At 40.4% G+C, this 25968-nt stretch overlaps 1 protein-coding gene across 4 annotated transcripts in view; it reads right to left on the bottom strand.

Annotated features, from left to right (window-relative positions):
* Nucleotides 1-17819: 17819 nt before the first annotated feature.
* Nucleotides 17820-25968, bottom strand: part of epha3 (eph receptor A3) — a 78769-nt gene continuing 70620 nt past the window's right edge. For 3 of the 4 annotated variants that reach the window (XM_088314253.1, XM_088314251.1, XM_088314255.1), the window contains 2 exons: nt 25476-25631; nt 17820-20966 (listed from right to left, as the gene is read on the bottom strand). In XM_088314253.1, the coding sequence (XP_088170379.1) occupies nt 20861-20966; nt 25476-25631 (262 nt within the window). In that variant the 3' untranslated portion in view covers nt 17820-20860. Of the gene's footprint in view, nt 20967-22484; nt 22607-25475; nt 25632-25968 lie in introns of all 4 variants that reach the window. The other variant, XM_088314254.1, reaches the window with a different exon arrangement.

Genomic DNA, 25968 nt, shown 5'->3' on the forward strand with positions numbered 1-25968 from the left:
TCATTACGGTTCATTTAAAAAAATATTTGTTCATCTTTACGCCAAGCGTGGATGTACCCGAGCTCTTGGCCAACAAGTCAGCTTGGCTAGACTCCACTTACTTATGACTTTATATTAAAAAAAATAATAACAAAAAAAAAACTTTGTGTCTTTCCTGACTGTTATAGCATCTCTTGTTTCAACAATGATCACTGTCAATATGCAGATCAAGAACAAAATTAATTTCTGAAATACTAAGAATAATCCGTTGACATGCATGTAAATGGCAATTGAGATCAATTGGAATATCCGCTTCTAAGCGGTGAGGAACGGACAACGTTATGACGTAAATAGACCATTTACACATCATGCCAAACAAATATTTGCAATCCATATTCCCACAGCCATTTGACCCAATCAGAGGCAAGAGGTAATTTCTAGATAAGGAACAATCTGTCAGAGATGCCTGTTTGCATGACAGAGTCTTTGGAGGACTCATGCGCAGCGAAGCAGGGTGGAAAGGCAGAAGAGCAGAAGCACTCAAAGGATTTATTGCAAAAAAAAAAAAAAAAACTAAACCAAAAGCACAACATCCGAAATAAAGAAGAAAATCATCAAATAAAATAAATGGGTAAAAAATTTTTAAATAAATAAATGCATGCAAACTGACAAGACAACGAGGCACACCTGACACGAGTAGCTGTCGGGAGCTAGGACAGCATCATGTCATGAAAATGATACAAGCCACCCCCCCCCCCAAAAAAAAAAATAATTCTAACCAATTTCAATTTGTTGACCTACAACCCAGTTTACATGAGAACAATTGACCAAAAGACATCTGTGTTGGTGTAGACATGGCCTGTGGGTTGTAAAATGATGAAAACCTAAATCCCCTTCCATTTTCCCGTGTGTTGACATCCCAAACCCACAGTCGGATGTCTTTTTTTTTTTTTTTCACAAGTTCATTCATGTGTCTCGCACTCATCTTCGTCCTTGGCTCATGTGTCAGTCGTCATATCGCTTTCTTGTATTCGTCTCCCTCTCTCTCTCTGTCTCTGGCAGTCTCCCTCCCTCAGCGGGATTCTGGACCCTAAACTACTTTCCCTGTGGCCTGCACAACCTCTTAGGTCACATCCTCCCGTTCCTGACCTTCAGAGTCACGGCAGCCTTGGGAAAGCGTTGGCGGACTGATTTACAGATACGCGGGACAGTGGAGCTCCAAGGAGGTCAGCAGAGGCTCACGTTGCTTCGGTATCCCACCAACGAGCCCTGTACTTTGGATTAGTCATGATTTAGTGATGGTGTGTTCAGGATCTGAGGAGCAACGTTAGAGGACATTGTGGGAGGCATGTGAGCGGGGGGGGGGGAAGTGTTTCCGTGCACCTATGTCACTGACATCATCAAAGATCATGTTCTTTATGTGTCTTTTAAATTTGAGATTCACAGTGTTGGGATTATATCTGTCTTTTTTTTTTACTAAACAACCACTATTAAGGCCAAGGGTCAGCACCACTGGAGGTGGAAGATGTGGGCAAGTTTGACATTTTGTTGCACAAAATCTTAGTATTTTCTGGACTATAAGGTGCACCTGCTCATAAGCAAAAATAAATAATTAAATAAAAATAAAATAAATAAAAATAAATAAATTATATACAAGCCACACCAGGCTACAAGCAGCAGTTTTCTATTTTGAAAAAATGAGTTTACTGCATTACAGAACAATTTTGTGCTGTGAATGCACATAAAGGTATATAAACAGATTGTTAAAACAGTGCCTTTTAACACGGCAACGACTTTGCGAATTAAAACAGAACAAAACCAAGAGTAAAAAAACATTTAAAAAAAACAACAACATTTTAAAAAAAAAAATCAAGATTAATTTGGCGTATTTTTTTAACTATAGAGCGCCCCCTACCGGTGAAAGAAAAATCCACAGAAAAGTATTAGCCGCATGGTTCAAAATCAAGGAAAAAATTCGGTAAGTGGTTTGTTTACAAAAATAAAATTAAATAAAACCGGCCAAATACATTTAACAACTCTGTGTTTTCCCATTTATCATGCTCTTATCCTTAAGACTTAAGGGTACGTTAATAGAATACCTATTTAGAAATACTTTAAGGCTTAAGGCATTTACGTGCAAATGATTTATGTATGACAGGATAGGTCAGTACATGTCACGTTTATGTGAAGGAAGAAAGTTTTGTCGAAAAAAGTGGAGGCGAGGGTGATATGAGCCAGCAACGACAATGAAAACTTGGCTTGAGCCTGAAGAAGCCTCATGGACATTAATACAAAATTGAACAGACAGCAGCGTTGTTGGATTTACAGTCCGACCTAAAAGGATTATTTTGACATTCAGCATACCTATTGTACGTTATCAAACAGCAGTTGTTTGATTGAAGGTTTATCGTGTTTATCTGACCAACAGGATTAAACGGTGATTTGTGTTGCACTGTTCTGGGTTTGCTTTCTTCTTTTGTTTCTGCTTTGGATTTTGCGACATGCATTCCTTGTGCTGCACGCTGGTTGTCTGTTTTACCTGCCGTTGTTTGATGGGCTGCATTCATCGGCCAATCAGCTCCTTTTCAGCTGTCTTTTGTCTGGTGATTAGTTTTTCTATTTTGGTTCCTTTTCTTTCTCTACCATTTGAGGTTTGTTAAGCTTCATGCTAGATTGGTTCCCACTCAGTGTAGCCACTGAATAAGGCAGAGGTGGAAAGAGGACCAAAAAAATCATGACTCAAGTACTGTAGTTGTTGAAATAGATCCTAACTAATACGTATATGGATTACAACGAAAATCAATAGAAAAATGGCAATGGATGGTACGTAGAGATGGCGGCGCTTGCATTGGTAATATGGGATGAGAGAAGGTTGGGTGTCTTTAAATCTCTAAAGAAACAATAAAATCTTAAAATGAGTTCTGAAATGTACAAGAAACCAGTGACGAGAGGATTGAATTGCAGTTATGTGCTCCATCCTCTAGATAGCAGGTGAGCAGCAGTATTTTGGAGCGACTGGAAATGCTTGATGGAGTGCTGGCTGACTCCAAAATAAAGTGCATTGCTGTAATCCATCCATGGTGTAACAAAGACAATTTCTAAATGGACAGGCTTTACTTTACCTACCAAATACCTACCTTTTCCGGATAAAGTGGTTGATTGGTAAACGGGCAACGTATACATTATGTAGCTGAAATGTGGGCTTATGGCATTTTAATGTAATGCAACAAAGTGCTTGCAAAATTAATAACCAGGAGATTGTTAAGGTATCCTGCCTTAACAATGTCACAATGTATAAAGCAACTTGCACAAACTCCCTTCAAAAAAATCTTTATGTGCTAATATATCTTTCTATAATATATATTTACAATTAACAAAAATAATAATTGGAAGTACTTTGTTTTTATTACAATAAAACTATAAAAAAATACTCAAATATAGCCACTAGCAATTGTAATTTGTTAGTTTTTTAATTGAACATCGGGACCTTGTCTCTAGTTTCTATCCTGGTGGTCCTTCCTTTATTACCCCAATTAATCATACGGCAGTCATTTATTGAGCCAAAGTTTTGTCCCATAACAAACACGAGCCATTTCAGACATATTTGCAAACAATGTCACGTCACCTAATGGCAGTTTGCTAAACATACAGCTCAGTGGATGGAATGTTTTCAATTGTGTTCATGTTCTGGGCTTTGCCGAAGCAAACATCATTAATATCATTCGACTAATGCACTCGAGAATAGTTTCATGAATGCATACTTGAAAAGGTCTGGGTAATTGCTATTAAAAATCTCAAGTTTGAAAATAAATATCCTCTGTGTGTATTCATTCTTCAAATCAAAGTGTCACAAATCCACAACGTCGCATACTTTAACATCAAACACATATCAAGCAATCCTCTAAATGCCCATAGCAGGCCGGCTCTTCACGCTTGAGACATCACGCTAGCCGCCTCAGACACCACAGCGTGGAAAAGTCGTCTAGCCTTACATCTATAAGTACAGTACGACACCCGTTCAAGCGCCACGCCTTCTGAAGCACAACAGTTGCTTTGGCCCATCTGTAATAAGCATAGTCAGCCCTGTGGCATGCATTAAACATTAACACCGACTCTATAGAGCCCTTTAATCCAACGCGCCATCCCTTCATGTGAGCCATGGGGACAATTCATCCAGCTTTAACGCAGTCCTTAACAATACAAAAGTTGAGTTTCTTCCTAATAAAAACGCATCTTATACAGTTTCCCTGACGAGGCCATCTGTTCGCTTGCGACGCTCGCTATAGACAATATTTTGTGTTGTTGTTAAAAAGCAAGTGGCATCCTTACGCTCGGCTTTCGGAGGGGTTTTGTTGGTTTGATTTTCCAACTTTGACAGCACAGTTTTGATGTTCATGCAAGAGACTTACTTTGAATCTCACGCAAGGTACTTGCTAACAGCACTCCACAAGGAATACTATTTAACTATTATTATTTTTGAAATGACGTATTTTCTCATGTCATGTGTTTTTCTATATATCATTAATTTCGGAGTTAGTAAAATAGGATTGAGGAGGCAAACCAATTGTTTCAGCGTTGTTAGCGAGGAAAGCTTTTATGCTAGCACTCTACTAGCGCATATGTCCTCCAATTTTCTTTACAATATCAATGATCACAGGATAGATTACACACCGTCAAAGTACTGCGGAAGAAATACAATCTTTGTCTGGATAAAGATGAAGCCTCTCTGAATATTTTCTGCTTCTCCACAAATCGTTTCCTGCAACTAGCAACTGCTCAAATGTGTGAAATCACATTAAAATAACAGAGCTGGGCACTTGATTCTTTTCACCCTTCCGGCCTCGCCCCTCAGGTCTTATTCATAAAAATTGTTGTCAAATTTGCCTCCCGGAAGAGTGGGTTCAGTTTTCCTCAGTGGTAGTGTGTATGTGAATGTTTGACTGTCGCAATATGTATGCTGTCTCTTGCTTCCTATGACTCAGAGCAGCTAAGCAAAATGGATGACATTTTATGCATTTAAAAAAAATCCACATAATCAAGTAATTCCCTGTTTTTCCTTTTTTTTTTTTTTTTTATAGGCAATAATTCCAGGAGTTTAGTGCTGATAATTTCCTTGTAACGTAATACATTTTATACTGTTCGAATGGAAGTGCACATGCACATCGCAGGCCCGGACTGGTTCGAACGAGGAATTACAGTGCGGTGTTTAGTGGTTTGTAGTTCAACTCTGGTATTAATAAAAAGCTGGTTAATCTTCTTTTATCGGGAGCAGATGACAGAGTTCATGTGTTTTAAGTTTTAAAAGCTTCCAAGAAGTTTTTTTTTTTGTATGGTGGTAAAAGGCAGATGAAGATGTCCAAATTTACAATTTTTTTTTTCGTGGACAGCTTGACCATTACACCCCACATACGGAATGTAATTATTGTTTTCTTCGACGTCCGACTTTTGTCTTGCCAGTCTGACTACAAACTCAGTTAGATATGCTCTATGTATATTTAGTAAATTAAGTCCATCTGTCAGTCAGCCAAATCGGGTGGACATTTTGGAAGCAACATTTGGAGCTGCCCGGAAATTCAAAGTTAAATAAGAGACATGAAAGAGATTCAAATTGAACACTTAGCAATATAAATAAAGTCCACTCGGCGCTTTCATTTATCTTCCGCAAAATGTGCCGATACACACTCAAGTGACACATGCTTGCATTTGCCCACGCACAGCACAAACATTGGTGCAGGTGCAGCTCTGTTTGACTGATGAGTCTGTTTCCAAAGTACAAGCTGCTCCATGACAGCTGTCTCTACACTGACTCTCAAACACCAAACTCAACATCCACACTCTCTCTCCACTTTCTTCTTTCCCTCCCTCTCCTCTGAATCCACTTGCTTGGATTCTCCTCTCTTTTTCTCTCCGTACAAGGCATGCCGAAGTCAATTTTTCATCTCGACGAGAGAACTGCCAACTCTCGAGGTACGGTAACAAGAATAAAATTCTATGTCATCTAAAAGAACTTAACTCTCCTCTATATTCCACTCCGGGGCTGAGTGAAAAGCAATCTGTAGTGGTTTGGGGGTGGCGGGAGGGGTGGGTGGGTGGGTGGGGAGGTAGGGAGGGGTGGGTGGGTGGGTGGGGAGGTAGGGGGGGGGGGGGTTTCGTCACACCGGAGAAGGGGAAGCAGCTGCAGCCACGGTAGTGCCAGGATTGCATCTCCACATATTGACCAGAAAGTTCAACAATTACCCGTTAGCCCAGCTTCGCAATATGATTAGCATGGACTCTGATGATAATGGATTTTACATGCAATTACGCCTAGAGGGGAATTAACTGCGTTTTGGGAATAATGCAGTAAGGGAATGAGACAACTGCCTGCTTAATGTCTGCTGTATTTGGCTTACACGCTGGAAATCAGACTTTATATTCAGACAGGCTCTGGTAAATCTTGATTATTCATAGAAAGGCAATAATTCCATTTGCCATATGGAGTCTTGTGATTTTTGGGGGGAGGAATAGTTTGACTGCCTGGCATGTGTCATAATGATTCTACTTATAGTCGGGAATGTATTTAAAAAAAAAAAAAAAAAAAAAAGAATGATATGCAAGCCGCACCAGGCTATAAGTTGCAGTTTTCAATGTTGAATAAAAATGTTGTTTACTGCATGTACAGAATGATATTGTACCGTGAATGCACATTAAGGTACATAAAAAAAAAAAAAATTTTTTTTTTTTAGATTTATTTTGCGTATTTTCTGAACTAAAGAGCGCCCCTACTGGCGAAATAAAAATCCACAGAAAAGCCGTACCCTTGTATTAGCCGCAAGGTTAAAAATCTGGGAAAGAAATAGCGACTTATAGTCCTTAAAATATTTGTTGCTTCTGCTTATATACTAATACGGATCACTGTTGATACTTCAAAACTCCAAATCACGTTATCAGAAGATTTCATCTGCAGTTAAGTTGTCATGAACAAAAAACATGTGGAAAAGTAGTAATTGTTATTGGAAACAGAGAACAAGAATACCGTCGACGACATTCTTTTTGGGGAATACCCGCACGGAACATCTTTCTTTATAACGTTCACTCCATTTGCAGAATATCCCACAGCACCGATGGTTGCGACCCAACGAAAAAGAGAACAATAATTCTTTCGATGTGACACACTGAGCTAAGCAACACATGCAAAGCCATTCGTGCTTATATGCCACTCTTCACACACATCAACACTACAATTGATTACTTTACTGATTAAATCGCAATTAATTCATCGCATCGTGACACCTCCGACAGTTTCCAAAACAGTGATTTCAGATCTGACTACGATAGGACTCCTTCTGACCGGTTGCCGGTGTTGGGTGACCCTGACTCGGAGCAACGCGGCCCGCCTCGGTGTAAACAGATGGTCTTGGCTCTAATGAGAACTTGCTGATCTCAACCAGATTGCGATTTTGACTGTCAGTTGAGATTTTCATACACGACAGAAATGAAATGACCGAAACGGTTTGAAATATGAGATGCTTTAATTTAAGCCCAAATCAGACATCCTGCGAGGAGTTGTATTTAGATGTCGGCATCTGAACAGTGTTAATGCACTTGTGTGCAATTCTTTCCGAGTCAAATATGTTATTTTTGTGCCAGTACCTTTACAATATAGATTATAGAACCAGAAACAAACATGAACACAAAAAACATTATATATTTTTGTTTTAAGAAAAAAAAAGATTTTTTTTTTTAATTAAATAAAATGACTAACTTAGAATGTTGATATACAATATAAACAATTTTTTTTTAGCAATAATTAAATTGCAACATGATCAAAAGTATCTGAAATTGGGCTTTTTCGTTTTAAGTATTATTGGCGATAGTTTCGGAAAATTATTTGCTTTGACGTAAGACCGTGACGCATGACTATAACTAATTCCCATGATCAGAAGGTCTGATTATAGACATACTATACGGCAGAGGAAAAAAAAAAATCTTCCCCAACTTGCAATTTCTCCATGTTTCCACAGACTTGTGTCCAGATGTATACGCCGCATTCACGCACACAAATCGAAAATTGTGCGTACACGTCTCGATTTTCCCTCCCATGATAGTCAACAATGGATTAGTGGGAATGAAACGGGGGAGACTAGAACAGCGTCTCACCATCGGCAAATGACACCTGAAGGTCATTTTTAAAATAATAAATTCAATAAAAGTAATTTAACAAAAAAAAACATGCTTGATTGACACTGAAATTAAAACAGACGTCTTTATTTATTTATTTTATTTTTTTGAACAAGATTCATATTTTTCTTTTTTTTTTTGTCCGACCGCAATGCAGGATTAACAACCAGCAGCTCCATTGACCTTCACACCACCTACTATCCATTCCTCATACGCTGACAACTTTTGCTCCAATTTATGATGTCAGTTGGAAGAGGTTACGCATTCTCTCAACACGTGACAAAGACTTTCCGAGTAGGATGAAATGCTCGTCTCGTTTGGTATTCACTTCCTATAACTTATACGTTTGAAAATAACCAAGGGATCCAAATGAAGCTGTTAAGCCTAAAAAAAAAAAAAAAAAAAGGAAAAAAAATCCTCCTGATCTTTCCACCTTCTGCGGACGGAAGGGGAAAGAGGAGGATTTGGAGTATTTTGGAGGATTGCGTTTGATCACACTGAACCTTTCCTCTGATCTCTCCTCACATTTTCCATCCATCGACGCTGAAGCGCAAGCAGACCATCACATCATTATCAGGCCTTTGATAGCTATACCTCTCTAGTCCGAGAAAGTGGGCGACGCGCCATGTGAGTGTGCCAAGATTTGCTCCGAGCTGGAATGTAACGTCAACATTTAACGTATGGCCCCTCTGTTCCCTCTTCCCCCCTGAACACTTGTCTTTTGTTCAGTCGACCGTAAGATGCAAAGCCTTTTATCCCGGAGGCTTTATGGGTTGTAATTTTGTAAATTCAAAATTGATTTACATACGTGACGTGTTTAGGCTTTGCACTGTTGCACTTTTATTTGATACTTAAAATGCGATGCTTAATTATTGGAAAATTATCCATCCGTCCTTTTTTTTTCCTATCGGCCTAGCGTTTATCCCCTCTCGAGTAAGCAAGAGCCGATCCAAGCTGACTTTGGGCGAGAGGCGGCGTACAGAAATGTGAGGCGGCTGTGCAACCACACATCGGAAGATTCAGCATTCTTAAATCTTTACTTCTGGTGGGTTTTTTTTTTTTTCTTCGTCTCTTGCATTGACCTTGATTACATGACTGATTTTTAATAAAGTGATATATACCAACAACAGAAATTTGGGAGATTTAAAAAAATCAAGAAGACAGCAATGAACTGGATTAGAGCAAAGCAGTACTTAGAAGTGAGGCTTAAATCAAACGGATATGAATAATCAGCTTCAATTTTTAATGTTAATAATATTTTTGATGATGCACCTCAATACAGTAGTAAATTTGTACTAATTGTGGCATTGGTTCTCCTGGGAATGCCTTTCATACAAAAGTAAAATTGGCATGGCGTGAAATCCTTGACTGAATTGAAAAAAAAAAAAAATCAGTTAATCGAAAATCAAATTGTATCTATGATCAAACGTTTAGGATAGAATTTTTATTTTTTTTAAATTAAAGGACGAAATGTGATGTTTTGGCATGGTGAAGGATTTAGACGGAGTACCCAAATGCAGGGAAGCAAGACAACAGTAACTTAAAGGGTATTTAATTGAAGGAAACTAAAAGGCAAACCCGGAACTCAGAAAAACTAAAACAGCAAAGCATAAAAGAAATAAACTACGACTACAAAAACTGAAACAATCTGAGGCGCAACAACAGACACGTGACAGGAGACATTGCCAACAACACTGAACAAACAAGAGGGAAAGAAACCAGGGAGTTAAATGCATACAAATTGACGAGGCAACAAGGAACACCTGGACAAGACACCAAGGGTTGGAGGGAGCTGATTGGTCAACACTCGGGCGTGAGCAACAAGCACGGGTGGATAGAATAAGCTTTAACGAGAGACACACCAAAGCAACACGAGGATGAATTCATACATCAGCTTTGATGCTTTTATTAAAGTTTAGTTTCACATCAAACTCTCCCTTAAAAATCAGTGAAACAAACATTTATATTGACAGCATTTGATTCCATTTACATTCATCCTCCTATCCTCTATATACGCAATCGGGAAGGCAAAAATGCACTTCATACTCATAAATGTTAGCTTTCATCATACAAGGTCCCGCGAGAATTCACAATTAACAACATAAGGCCTCCATTAGGAACTGGTGTCATCTTACAGAATCGATAGCGACGTCTCTGACAGTCCTCATGACTTTATCTGTCTGTCTATAGAGTGTGTCCCCTGCATACTCTTCATGCCATTAGTGAATTTCAGCAGCCGCCGCTTCCCTGAACCGTTTGGCTGGCTGTAATTGGAGAGCATGCGGGATTCCGAATGCATAAAAAGCCAGATGATATTGCTTGGCTTGTTAATGTCATTTTCCCCCTTTATGATAATATCTGAGGGGGAATAACTCAACCGTTTGTGTCTGTAGCAAAGCATGACCCATCCTGTTCCTGCAAGGCCCACCCGGCCCGTGAATTGCGGAAAACGGTAAACGCAGACATATTGTTTTTGAATATTGGTGCCGGACCTCATGTGAGGGAGTGACAAAGAACCGATTGGTCATTTAAGAGACAGAAATTACAGCCGTGTTTATTGGTTCAATGGCGGTACGCACATCATTTGAAGGAAGAGTGCATTGAAAGAACATTTACGTATAAAAAGTGAGCTTGACGTTTTCATCAGGGGAAAGTCATAAATGTGATTTTTAGGTTCAAATGACAGACACTCTCAGGTTTTGACTCATAAATCAATTTAGACCAACAAATGTAGGGGAGGTTGTTTGGTCACATCACTCTGAGCCAAAAGTTTGAACGTTTATGTTGTCGTAACTCTGACCGGTGTCACAATGTTCTCTAACCTTATCAAATTGACGACTTTATGATCTTCTCATGCTCGTCATAACCCGATTTTTACATTGCTTTTTTTCAAGCCTTAACCCTAAAGTCAACTTTCATCCAAAAACAACCATTATTTAAGTTATGTTGACACAAGTATCCTATTTCAATTGCCATATTCATGTTCGAGCCATTTCGTAATGCCGCATCCCAACATACATCATTATGTTCACTCCAGAATGTTGTCATGTTTTCTCTTAAAACATGGAGCGGAACGAGAAATTCGCCATCCGCTGCTTTTTTGTGGTCATCTCGTTTTTGGTAACTGACAAACACACAACAGAACTTCCCACATTTCTTGAGCTCATTAGAACCATGTGGGCGGGCGTGATGGGGTCGTCGTTAGCATCTCAGCCGCGCAGTCGAGAGATTCAGGTTCCAAATCTCAGCTCAGGACCGCCTGTGTTGAGTATACGGCATGTTAGCTTAATTGACACCTCCGGTCGATAAGTTTGAATGTAACTTTGAATGATTGTATGTACCATGCTATTTAAAACTAAAGTACGCGGAGTAAGCTAGCTCCCCAATTAATGCCGTGCTAAGTAAGTAAGAAACTGGTACAGAAAATAGATAAATGATAGAACTCTGTGCCTTCTCCCAACTAATTAGCAAATTAAATTCTTCATTTAAATGAATCACAAGATCATTACTGCTACACAATGATTCTTTGTTACAACTAATAAACTCACATCACTCAAATGTTAATGGAGATGTTCCTTCTAAACACACACGCTCACACGCACGTACACACGCATGTGCACAAAAATAACCAAACAATATGGTTCCCATGAAAAGGAAAGCTGAGGCTTAAAAAAAGACTTAACCAAATTTGACAGTCAACAGGACCGTAAAAGCTGGCCTTGCTGTAACCAAACACAGTGGTAATTGTACATGTCAGGCAGAATTAGCATGAAAGTAAATAGCTTTATTTTTCCTTGTGTACATATACAGCGCACTAGAGGTAAGCCAACAAACACACACACACACACACACACATATATATATATATATATATATATATATATATATATACATATATATATATATATATATACACCGAAAAATATATAAAAGGGCTGTCAAATGTATCTTTTACAAGCTTCACAAAAAATATTAGTTGAAAAATTTGATTAATCGCAAGTAATTACCGTATTTTTTTTTTTGCCATTAATTAGTTTAAAAACGTGATCACTTGACAGCACTGATATATATACATACAACAATCTTGACTAGTTAGCTATCTATCAGTTTTGTATTGAAGGTAAGACGACACGTAAAAAGTAATTCATTCATTTGCAATGGAGGTGAATTCTGCGCACATACATCTTGAATCTTAAGGATAAATTTGCTCAAACAAACAAACTCTGCTCCTGACATACTTGTATGTCCTCCCCCGATTCATCGGCATTCTCCGTCCAAGCGGGATTGCCTTGCAAATGAAAGGAGTGAGGTTCTTACTGGGGGCTGGACTCATCCTCTGCATTCCTGTAGGACTCGTGCGGTACAGCTGATTGACTGATTGGCTGGCTGACAGAGGGACTGTGGTAAATGAACTGGCTCACTTTGGGGAAAGGCCGGAAAGCGCTTGTCATGTCTCCTTTGCAGACATGAAAACACATGAGGGAGGAGAGATGAAGGGTTGGGGTGTGTGGAAGGAAAAGAAGAGATCGAAATCTTGCTTCATGCACTATGTGCAGGCATTCATGCATGCGGACCTTGAAGCCTCAGCCGCACGCGAGATTGTGTCATTTGTTGTTTTCCCCGTCGTTTTAGTTGCCCGGTGCTCTGATCCGGTTTTGTGTTTATTGTTGGGGTTGGATCATGGTTCCTGGCCTGAGTTCTGTTAACATGGGATGTGGATTAGTTCATGGTTCTTCTGAGAAAAGCAACTTACACAACAGTTCCGTGACTAGTATTTGGAAAGATAGCGTGTTTAAACTCACAATGCTTTTGTCTTCAAAATAAAGGGCACTTTCAAAATAAAATTGAAAACCACACACTAGGACCAAAATTGAGACTGGAATCTGACGGCGAGGAAATACACCGGCCGTTCAGGAAAATCCCAAAATTCCCAATGGCCGCCCTACTGCCAGATTTTCCACTGCCTGTAATCTACTTTCCAAGTATTACAGAGAGTACAATACTTTTCGCGGTTGGTGTTTTCTTTGATGCCTATTCCAAACACAATCCAGACTATTCCTTGAGCATCTGGCCAGCTTTTTACAGGACAATGTACAACTCAGCCGTTTCAGTCAAATTAACAAGTGGCCTTGCAATTCTCAGAGGTCAAGCTGACGGAGGCGACAAAAAGGTGCTTGAGCCACCGGTGGCCACCGACAAGCCTTGTCACAAGTGAGTCCGCATCCCTGGCACTTGACCCTAATCAAAAAAAGCGAGAGACACCGAGGAAACCCAGCAGTAAATCAGCCTGTCACAGGTTCTCACATGTGGGGTTTGATCCTGGTGATGTACGACTTTAATATGTGCGTGAAAGAATGGAGAGACTGAGGAATGAGAAAGAAATATGGAGTGAGAGGAATGGAGGCAAGTGATGGAAAACGAGAAGAAGACGTCGCATGTAGCATGCAATTAAAACCTAATTGACTGTGAATGAAGGACTGCATTTATGCTCAACTCAGCCATTCAACATGAACGGATGCAACGTGTGCTGATATTTAAGATCATCACCTTGGAATTAATCATCATGCTAATGCAAAAGAGGACAGAGATAAGACGAGCAACGCAACCGATAGACAGCAAAAATGAGTTGGATGTTTTAGCCGTCAATTAAGGATGGACCGTCAGGAAGAGGCGAGGTGAGGTAAGATGGGAAGGAAAGAAATGCGAAAACATCAGGGGTGGCAAAGTGCTGACGTCAAAGCGACGCATCATTCAGCTTTCACTGAAAATCGATTCTCTCTGAAAAGCACACCGATGTTAACAGCTGTGTGCCCGGATCTCAATTTTTCTCCCATCGCCATTAACATTAGCAGACAGAGCGGTAATATCGGGCGCAAAGACAGATATTCACCTTGAGCTTCAACTCATGAATCAAAGGTCACGGATGTTGCACCAGAGGCCCAGGCCCACGTTCAGTTTTCTATTTCATCCCTTTAAACTGGTCCAGCAAAGTTGGAAAAATACAAATGCCCAACATGTATTTTATTAATCAATAAATGAATAATAAATTAATCAAGACATTTCGGGCTCTAAAGCAAATCTGTCATGAAATGGGCAGGGGCGGGCTGCACCAAATTTTGATGTTTTTGTAGACTCACACAGCTCGTCGGTTTGCGCCGTAGTGGGCGTGACTCGATTTGCAGCAGCTCTTCTAATTAAAATCAGCGCACGACACATGCACAATCCTTGACATGATGGAAGCAGAAACTAATTTGCAGGAGTCCATGCAGGAGGTTGAAGTGTGCAAAGTATGTTAAAACTCATTCAATCCCAGCCGTTTTCGCGAGAAGAAACAGCTAAATCACAGCGTTTTTTTCAGAATTTTGACTGATTTTGCAAAGCCTACAGCATATTGTGTTCTAAAGATAAAAACCTGGAGCTATGATGCAAAAAAAAACGCTAAGACGTGTAAATACGTCTTTGGGAGGCAGGGACTACAATTTTGAAAATGTATATATATACACGTCTTATGGATTGAATGAGTTAAGGAACTGCAAGCAGACGTCTGGACAATGTAAAATTGGCCCGGGCGATCACAGATCACTGCTTTGAAGTGGACACCTGGAGACCGCCTTCCACACCGATGGTTCTGTCATCCTTCACCTCGATCAAATTCACCAAAATCGGATTACTATTAAAGTTTAGCTCAGTTTAGTTGGTTGGCTGTCTTGGAATATAGAACCCCCTCGTGTCGATCACCGTTAAGTTGATGACCTTCCGCTTTACATTTCAAGAACAAACATATCTCCCCTCCTTGTACCTCCAAGGATTCAGAGGAATTCGTTGTGATTATATTTCCACTTATTTTTGCGCTAGCATCATTTGTTACGTTGACAGAAGGTGGCGTGAGCACGGCAGTCCTGGGACCTCTGTAAGCGTGTGAGCTGTAAGGGCAGCACTTCATGTTACTTTAGTGATAAAATGATCGAGGAGCCAGCGTGTGCTTAGGTTCCTTTGAGAGCACCGACAGTACAAAGCTAACATTCATCTTTGTGTGTGTTTGTGTGTGCTTGACACAGACGTTTGACAGCATCGGGGACCGCTGCACCGCGGGGAGCATCCGTACAGCATGCTCGACATGAGAACATGGAAGATTCTCCTCGTGTGAGTATTCACGTTCTGTCCGGCAATGCCAATAAACAAGTTGTGTCAATAAGATCATTAAAATATGACGTCGCTGTTGTGCACTTTAAAAACCCCTCGGAGTGGACTTCCAAAGTTTGAGCCACACGGCGGCCTGGCAGGGAGCTCGGTGGATTGTTATGAGTTTTTAACGTGATGTCAGGCAGCTGCACGCAGCTGGAGACTCAAAGTTCAATAGGAACTGAAAGGAAGACCGCAGGGATCCAGCTCGAGCCCACATAAAGTCTTTTGTGACCTCACGTAAAAACCAACTTCATTCACTTCAGAACTCTATCAAATCCACCAAGTTGGCTAAAGGTGGGGCATTTCTTTAGAGAGCAGTTTGTAGTTTTAAAAGTGCTACCAAGGTGCGAACGTAATCGTACTTAACTAAATGCCCTCAAGTCTCCGATCAGAGCCTCACAAAATGTGCTCTGGGTTATTTGAGGGTCAGAGATTTAGGAGTGCTGAGTTCCCGGCCAGGCAAGGGAAATGTCACTGTTTTGTACATTTTAACACAAATGTACCCATCTCTCTCTCTCTCTCTCTGTGTCCTAAAAGGAGTTTTAAAGCGTTTAGGTAGCACCTTGGCTTTAAATGAAAACAAGCACATGACACTACAGCGAGCGTCTCTCATTCCATTTCAAACACAGACCACCTGAATCATTTCCTAAACAACTTAAACAGAAATTTACAATCAAATGTAGCAAAAAAGGAACGGTATGGCTTACCTATTTTTTGACGCAAAACAGGAGGTGCTGTAATTCTTTCCGGGACTGCAAGCTCAAGGGAGGAAGTGGAAATGTAGAGGAAACTACGGTGGCTGAGATACACCAAAATTAAAAATCTAAAGTACCGATTTGAAAGTTATTAAAATGGTTTTATCCAGAAAATTCGGTTACGGTTCAAAATCGCTTCATCGAGCAGCCCGACTACACTAACCGTTATTTTTTGCTCCTGTTAGCCACTTGCATGCTTAATAGCTAGGAGCGATGAGCATTTTTTGAGGGATATTCTGCTGTAGTTTCATTTAAAGTCCCGTGTTGAATCTGGAAAAGGCCTTCTAACAGACCTGACATATTACCTCTATTCAGTTAATGATGATGAATTCTCCTCTTTATGATGTTTTTGTTGTCGTTAGCATGTAGCTTATGTGCGGCCGCGGAGGTTAGATAATTGTGGTGCGATGCTGCAATATTGTTCAAAACGTTTCACTTCCACCATTCCTCTGTTTTTTTTCCCATCACCCTGATGGTTTAAGCGCCAGTGAGGCTTTCTAGATAAAAAAAAAAGGATGACATTGGTTCAATGTTTCTTGACATAGAGAGCGCAGGATCCTGTTTTCTCTCCTAGCGCATCTGCCGAGAGACATCTGGACAGAGTCAAACTTACAACGCTGAGCAGAGCAGCCATTACTCTTTCTCCGCCCGTCCTTTAAGCAGTCATAAAAAAAGAAGAAGCACAAATCATGTTTATTAACATATTTCACCACCGAGGAACCTGGATGATAGGAGACCGAATGCTTCGTTCTTCGTGATTGGGTTATCGCACATGGCAGCGGGGTTGTTGGGATTAGCGAGAGGTGCTCAATTGGGAGCTCTAGAACAAAAAAGGAAATTTCTGCGGACTATTGTCGGCTCTCCGGTGCACGGCAGACACATGACTAATGATTCTGCAATCTAATCGGGTGGAATGCTTTAATCAAAATTCTGATGTTGGACCCGGGAGAAGGCCTGGTTCACAATCTTTGAGCTGGCTCATCACAAAGGTGTTTGATGATCATGCTTTTGTAGAGCTTACCTGGGTCACTGGGAAAATGTCTTTGGCCTCCCATAGAGTGGAATTTTTGGCATGCGTAGGACAAATACTGTAAGTGTTCACAGTAGGTGGTGAGGTGCAGTACAAATATTTTCCGGACTATAAGGCGCATCTGTATATATGCCTCACCAAGTTTTTTTTTAAATTAATTTAATTAAAACAGAACAGACCCAAGAGGAATTTTTTTTTATTAATTTAGCGTATTTTCTGAACTATAGAGCGCACCCTACTGGTGAAAGAAAAATCCATAGAAAAGCCGCAACTTTGTATTGTATCAAAATCTAGGAAAAAAGTAGCGGCTTATAGTCCGGAAAATACGGTAATCGTGTGTGACTTATATATATTAATAATATTGTGTCTTTACTTGAGTATGACACAGTATTTTACCTCTGAATATGTGTTGTTTAGGCTTATATTTTTTGAGGTTTCCTTGTAATTTTTTTAATGCCTCTTTAGTTAGTAAATAGGAGTTAAATTCATATTTAAAGATTTTAATAAAATATTAAATATTTTTAGCAAACATAAATGCAATTCAATATAATTTCCACATATAGCGCAAAATACAGCTTTCAAATTTGTATTTTCACACTGAATACTTAACTCACTAAAGCCTCTGGCACACTAATTTGAGATAGCAGTTATTGACCACAAACAAAATCCCCCAAAAAACAAATGTTCAAAATAAAACACAGAACCAGGTCTATCAGCATTACTTTTTTGGAAAATATTTTGAGAATATTTATTATAAAAATATAAATGTTTCCACTACAAATCCTTTTACATTAGTTGACAAGGCCATCTACGTTTGAACACGTAAACTCTCACACAAACACACGGGTCAGTCTTGAGACAGGAAAAAAAAAAGAAATTCTGGATTTGGGGTGCATAACAGTATTGCTCTCTCAGATGTCCCAGGTTTGATAAAATAAGTCCAAATACAAAACACAGGAAACACTGCCACATAATTTACTGAGAAAAAAAAAACATGTGCTGTGTAAATGTTAACAAATAAATATCACAATTGCGTTTTTATTGTAGAAAATAAAAACAGGCTGACAAATAGAATTCAAAACAAGATAAAGTATAATACAGATGCTTTTTGTCTTTTTTTTTTTTTCATTAAAACTGTTGCACAATTTGTAATCTTTTTATACATAGAAAAAAAAATTTGTACAAAGAAGGATGGCATGTACATATTGCAGGATCTGTCGGGCTCGTTGCTATATCGTTATGACGGTTTACATTATGTACATGCTAATCAGATCACATAGCAGCGACGGCAGCATCCACAGGTAGAACACTGGCTATACCGATACCACGAACAGAGCTGGGCGCTCCCAAAAGCACCGTCGTCTCCGTCCATTGGTTACATTTAATCTCCAGCCAAGCCGATAAAATTCCCACGTAAAGGAAAGTGCTCACACATTGTGTACTAAGTGCATTTCGAGTGCACCCTCGTAGTTGAATGTTTCTCATCCAAAAGTATCGAGCGGTAGCAGTCCGTAATCCCGGTCGCCATTCACTGACCCAGAATCCATGCAGATGTAGCTCTAATACTGTGGAAGAGCATCCAAATGTAAAGGTGCATTCAGGGAATCCCTTTCTGGACATATGTATTTGGATCTCATCTTAGCAGTTTGAAGGAAAACGTCCGACTTTGTGTGTTTGCAAGGCCATCCCAACATGATCGCACCCAACCACGAGGCACTCGACATTTTGCGTGATCCCCGTCGACAGCTCATTCAAGAAATGAGAGGACCTGTATTGCCTTGGCTTCTGTTAAACATCTCAGACGAACGAGAGGTGAGGATTATTCTTATAAAATGGATATATTCCGTTGGATTTATCGTTGGCGCTGAGTTTTGGAAAAATGAGCACATTGCCGGTGACTGAAAGGCCTCAACTTGTGTATTTGGGGGGTTTTGTTGTTCCGCTTAAGTCCTGTAGGTGTCAGTAGAGTGCATATTAAAGTGTTGCAGTCTGTCAAAACAAACCAAGAGAAAGTGTTGTCTTTCCGTCACCGTAAATATGAAGGTTAAAAAGAAAGCTAACAATATTGTCATTTGTATTTTGAAGACATGGTTTGGAGATACTGGACATCTTTTTTTTTTTTTTTCAGAAATCTAATTGGAATAGTTTAGGGTAGAAAAACTGTTAGGACAGGCGTGGGTAAACTACGGCCCGCGGGCCACATGCGGCCCGTTAAACGTTTTAATCCGGCCCGCCGAACTAGAAAAAAATTAAATGAATAAACCTTGTTTATGTTTTATTTTTTAGATACTGTGGTGTTTCAAAAACATATATTTTGTTCAAATGCTTTTGTTCACTTTCATTTAAAATTAAATGTATTTTTTTTTCCTCAGCTGAGGTGAGGTTACCAAAAAGCTCCATCTATCTGCTCCTGGTCCGGCCCCTCGATCAAATTTTAGAACCCATTGTGGCCCACCAATCAAAAAGTTTGCCCAATCCTGTGTTAGGACATTGCAAATTTCGGAAAACTCAAAATTCATCCGTACCAGAGCTGAAATTGCGTCATAATAGTAAGAACGTTGCCTGACTCAGAATCGGGTTAAAAAAAAAAAAATGCCTGTTTTCAGTGTTTGTCCAGCTTCCGTCACTAAAGAATATGAGCTTCTGAATGAAACTTTTCTTTCCAAGGAAAATAAACTCAAGAACAATTACAACTGGAGTTCAAAACCACTGTTGCGCAATAATCTTATCTGAAGGAGAGGTTTTGAAAAACACAACTTCATCTTTTACGTATCGTTCCCAACTTAACAATTTCTCACTCTGGTCTCTCTTACCCGTGCACTCTCAATTCCATGCTCCGGTTCGCTCTTTTCACTTCACCTCTTTCCGCTTGTTAGAGAAAATATAGATCAAATAACGTGTGCATCCTGAGAATTCACACAAAAGGTTGCCGGGCCGCGGGAACGGCGCTATAACGTTGCGATATCTGCTTGGATCACATTTAACTTCCATTTGTCATCTCGAGTGTGACGAGTGTTATTGCTCCTGTACCTTGAAAGCTTACCGTTCTGTCGAGCGTTGCATGGTCATGGCTTTCGAACCACGCAAGCTCAAATCTGATTATCTTCATTATTGCTCTTACGTGACGGGTCTACAAAAAGCTAAAGATCAGAACAGATTGAGCTGCAAAAGAATCTCAAGACTTCACCAGTCCAGGAAGGGTCCACACTGGATCAGCTGCTGCTGCTGTCTTCCATGAAGCACTTCAGCCACGCCGCCGTCGTGCTCTGCACAGATCGTCGGCCAGGTCTCGTGGGAGGAGCCACCAAGCGCCCCCCAATCTGGCAGTATATGGATGGCAAACGTGGTCCATCCAGACCGGTAGCGAGAGCCACACTTTGTCTTTTGTTCGCCGTCGCATCCCAGTCCAGCCAACTCGTCTGACCAGTTCTTGTTTGGCTCTGTTAGTTCTCATAAGCATCTTTAAAACCCAACCCTGCGCCACTCCTTATGTGTCTGTAAGGCATCTCAACTTGAGCATGGAACAACGGAGTGTTTCGATAGTCAGCCAGTGAACTGGTTCGCTATTCCGGGCTCTCCCCGTTTCCCCGTCAAGGCTTTACGTGTCGACCCAAAGCCCGTACTTCTTGAATTCCCTATCAGTCATCTGCCATCGTCACTATGTACACACAGTGTGTAACAGCAAGCAATTAGCGCCAACCATCTTGCTGACGCGCCAACGTGGTGGTTTTCCTCTGTTGGGCCTCATCTTTTAAACAGGTACTGGACCGTTCTTGGTGTGAGATTCTAGGGCTTTGAGGCTGCTCACGATCTTCTTCTGAGGTCCTGCAATTGTCACTCCAACCTTTTTCAAATCCCTAGTGAGAAGGAAACGCAGTACAAAGAAAGAGAGACAAACGAAGGATGGAAGGGGGGTGGAGGGGAGGTCATTTACCAGACACGGACATGACAGAGGGAAAGATTGGGAGGAAAAAGAGATAGAAAGTGTGCATTAGTGATGAAGGATGTGACATCCTGGTGACATTTAATGACATGCTCCCAGCACGGCTCCCTTCACTTTCCCATGCAGCTGCCATTCACACCGGACTGCATTTCCCAGAAGGCCAGTGAGCCGCCACTGATCCGAATGAGGACACGTCGCTACTCTCCATCGCTAATAATCAACAATACAGGCCTGTGGCCATACACTGACAGTCGCAGTTATGACCTGTCAGTGGGAGAAACAATTACATGCAATGGTCTGGTTCCCTCGACTGAATTGAATTGGATTTGAGCTAACAGGCAGGTCGGGATATGGGGGGGAGCACAACTGGTACATGAATTGTAATTAATCATGCAATTAAACAAAATATTCATTTCGGAAGAATTGCTCATTAAGAGCGAGCGCTTCACTTCAACCGTCGGTATGGATCAGCAACTGAAACACAGTCCGTGTATATGAGTACATTTATATATTAGTAGAAGCAGATAAGTCGCAGTCCAAGTGATGGCATTACGAGAACCTTTTTTTTTTTAATTTTTTTTTTAAATTAGTTAAGTGTAATGAGATATATTTTGTTACAGAAGCAGGACATTGGTTTTGCAAAGCAGCAGACTCTAAGAAAGACATTGTTTCAATTCGTGCTTGAACACAAAAGGACAGGTTGTAACGGGGATGTACCAGGTTGGCAGTAAAAACAAACAAACAAACAATACAAATAAAAGGAGTTGCAGGAACAAGCAGCATTAGTTTGCAAAAAAAAATAAAAAAGAGGAGATGATAGCTTGGTTTCCATCCACACTTATAGAAATGCAATTTCTTTTTCTATGGCGAGTTTTACGATTAATATTCATTCAGTTGCTCTCCAACGGTTTTGCGTGGAGTGCTCACTTTTTGAGATCTTAATTGAGTCTGACCAACAAAAACATGCATGTCCACACACCCTTACTTCAATGATGGTTACTACACAGTTATTATCACTGGTATGTGTCAGTAATCGTTTAAAATCGAGTTGAAATTTGGACTAACGATATAACGGGCATTAACGAATTAACTGATTTGTGACCAAAATCTGCGCATCAGTCGGACAATTCAGAAAAACAAAAATACCCGCACCTGGCGTGTTCAGACTAATAGAAAACGTATCAGGTGCTCAGGTGGTATATATATATATTTTATAAAGCGGACATGCATGCTGTTTTTTTTTTAAATGTATTTAATTTTTAATTATTTTTTTTTTATGGAATTATAATCTGCATGTATTTGTGGGATGGAAACATCGCCATCACGTAATCACTAACTATCCCCTTCAAAACCCAGACGTGAAGGCCAATCAGACGTTGAACAGATCACGTTCTGCTCCCGAGGACGACCTCGGCTGCGCTGCACCACCCACCATCCGGAGTCCGAGGAATCGAAAGGAGAGGAACTGCGTGTTAGAGAGTGGTGATCCCCATGGACGGCTCCCATTCTGGGCAAGTTGCTGGTGTGACGTGGACCTCTGTCAGAATCACTCTACTGAGACACAGCCATGCCCAGCAATGTTAACAAACGGAATCCCAAAACTATTTGTCATGTCCTGCTTGGCGTTTTTCTTCTGAAGAGTAATCTATCACATTTAGAATAAGTCACATTTGCATGTTAACTCATTGACTGCCATTGATGGCTAAAGACGTCAATTTTTTTTTTTTTTTTTTTACTTGGCTGGTAGTGAATGAGTTAAGTACAAAACAGACACATTCACGCAAGTAATACAAAGAAAATATTCAGAATAACACAAAAAACAGTAAAGCTCATCTGTTGCCTTGCGAGTTCATGTTTGTGTTGTCATTTATTTTTCCTTTAAATTCGAATGATCTCATGAGCCTCGTGTTACCCCCCACCCCACCCTTCACCATCACCTCATCTTAATTAACCCGGCCTGTTTGTTATTTTCTCATCAGTACGGCCAAATGGAATGAGCTCCAAAAAAACAGGCAGCCATGCCAAAACAATACGATGATTTTCTATAGTTTATGTATAAACCTGAGGGGTTGGATTACACCACAGCCTGAGATAGGTATCTCTAAAAAAAAATAGCTGTCAAATGTTCCATTCGGCCGTGTTTACGCAGACATTCCCATGACCCCGGTATAATACCTCTGTAGGGTATTTATATTTAGAATAATTAAATGTGACAAGAGCGCAATGTGTACTCTATGGACTGCTGTCTATTAGCCTCGATTGCACCTTCCAGATATGAAAGCTAAAGACGACACGAGAGGGCCGGATTTTTTAACACAAGCGGAAAGAAGACCGTCCCGGAGCAGATTTCAGGATGTGATCTAAAGTGGATGTTGGGTAAGAACGATGATCACTTGCAATGTCCTTGGAGGGTTTGAAGGCTTTTCCAGATTTGTGAAAGAGCACAAAGCATGTGTGGCAGGAAACTTTGAGATAAGACGACGTCCACATGTACGCATGATATTTTTTTCCCACTCTGTTATCCAAAAAGATGTCCGTCCACATGCATGGGATTGAAGAAATGAGAAATGTGATCCATTCTCGGGCTGTCAACAATTTCCAGGACAGTTCTAAGAATTTGGACAACGCGGTAAAAACAGCGATGAAGGCCAAAAAAAAATCTATCTATTTTCCAAAATATCTATTTTGATGTGAAAGCGGCGGTAAGATAAAATTTCTTTCCCTGTTCACTTTCCACCACAGACAAAAAAAAAAAGGGAATATTGATGGAGAAGTGCCCTTGAGGAAGGCACCAAACTAAGTAAAATATCTGCATGATCTGCTCGCGCACCAATTTTCCCACAGGTGATAGCCGTGCTTTTAAAAATAAACTCTTCTTAATTTTTCAAGATTTATTATGAATTATGCGTCCAAAATAATCCAACCACCAATCCCCCAAACTGGATTTAAATGACTCAAACTGATGAGTCAGCACGTTGCAAGCAAGTACGATTCCCGTTGGTCGGAGGTCAGAGCACTGCCAACACTTGTGCTGACTATCAAGGACTAGATTAAGTCGGTACGAATCAATCGAGTAATCTATAAAAAGCGACGCATCGTCCCAGTCAAGGCTGCTAGTCTGCGGCGGCGCCGGTGGTGTTGGCCTTGGTCGCTATAGCCTCATCTTTCAGACGATTAATACAGAAATGATCCAATTTAGCATCTAGCCACGGGATGGAAGGCAATGGGATTTCTTTCATACGAGATTAGTCTTGTGTGGTGTGTTTTGTCATCCGCTGGATTGCAGAGTCAGCTGTTTTGCGGGTTGTTGACTGGAGATAACTTTTCATTGATTAAACTTAGCGATTGAGAGAAAAGGCATGATACGTATCAGGGTGGTACAGGAACAGAATACCGTATTTTCCGGACTATAAACTGCTACTTTTTAAAAAGAAATTTTAACCATGTGGCTAATACAATGGTGCGGCTTTTTTGCAGATTTTTCTTTCACCACTAGGGGCGCTCTATAGTTCAGAAAATACACTAAATAAATCTCGATTTTTTATTTCTTTTGGGTCGGTTCTGTTTTAATTAGCAAAGTTGTTGCCGTGTTAAAAGGCACAGTATTATTTATTTATTTAGCGTATTTTCTGAACTATTGAGTGCCCCTAGTGGTGAAAGAAAAATCCACATAAAATCCGCACCGTTGTAATAACCGCATGGTTCATAATCCGGGAAAGTTTTTTTTTGTTTTTTGTTTTTTGTGTGTGTGTGTGTGTGTGGAATCTATCAGATAATAACGGAAATGAGGATTGCCTTTCAACCAAACCTTTCAGTTTATTTACTTGTCGGACAGTATTTGACCATAGAACAGAAACTGTGAATTCCACAAAACCTCTGGACAATATTGCTTCATGTTTAACTCGCATTATTCGCATAATCCACATTATCGAGAATGCGGCAGCCTCGCATGCTGATCTGACAACCATGTCTGCATTTTCTCTCGCAAAACGCCTCCCTCGCTGCTCTTTTCACGTCAAATGTAGCCTCTCATTCCACCCATGAATATGTTCTCTTTTTTTTTTTTTTTTTCAAAATCCCCCTGCTGAAGCTCACAGTTCCCTTCGACTGTATCTCCGTCCATCTGGATTTGTGTTTCTCTATTTATCTCCTCTTTTCACACCCTCACCTTCTACCTTCATCGTCATACTCGAGACATCGAGAGCATAGCGAAACGCCTGTCGGGATGAGTTACCATGAGACCTTTAGTAATGGCTCCATAGCTGTTTTTTTTTTTAATCTTCTGATGAACAAGAAAGAAGGATTGTGAGTCCTTTTATCAAAGGGCTCTCTAAATTCCCAGTAACGCTTGCCTGGCAATTTGGGCCCTTGTAAAGGCTTTTGACATGAATAGGCAGAGTAGCCCAGTGTGTTTGTGTCTTACTCGGTGGAAGTCTTGGCCAGGGTATCGCAGGAGCTGTAGCTGACCCCAGAGAAGGCCTCATTGCAGGGCAAGGTCCTCATTCCGTCCATCCAGTCACCCATCGTCCCCACAGAGGGAACCTCGGAACTACTTCGATCCAGCAACAAGTTGGCCGGCCTATGAGGGAGAGCCGAAGAAAAATGTACTTGAGGGACTTGATATGCACAAATAAATAGATACAACAGATGTGCATTTTTTTTTTTTTTTTTTTTAATTCCAGGTTATGCCATGCATCTTGACGGAGTTCAGAGAGAAGGACGGGGAGGTTATTTCCACTTTCACCGACCATCACCGATCAAATTGGCAGATCTCCAAGCACATATTGGTGCTCTTACTATTAATCATGATCATAAATAAATGGCACAAGCAAAAATCTTTACTTGGATCAGAATCAACGTTTTCATGGCCATTAAGGCCAATCTCATGGAAAAGGTTGATTTTTTTTTTTTTTTTA

Source organism: Idiotropiscis lumnitzeri, chromosome 14, assembly GCF_059441095.1.
Source record: "Idiotropiscis lumnitzeri isolate Australia: NSW breed Sydney's pygmy pipehorse chromosome 14, RoL_Ilum_1.0, whole genome shotgun sequence".
In the NCBI taxonomy this organism is placed as follows: Eukaryota; Metazoa; Chordata; class Actinopteri; order Syngnathiformes; family Syngnathidae; genus Idiotropiscis; species Idiotropiscis lumnitzeri.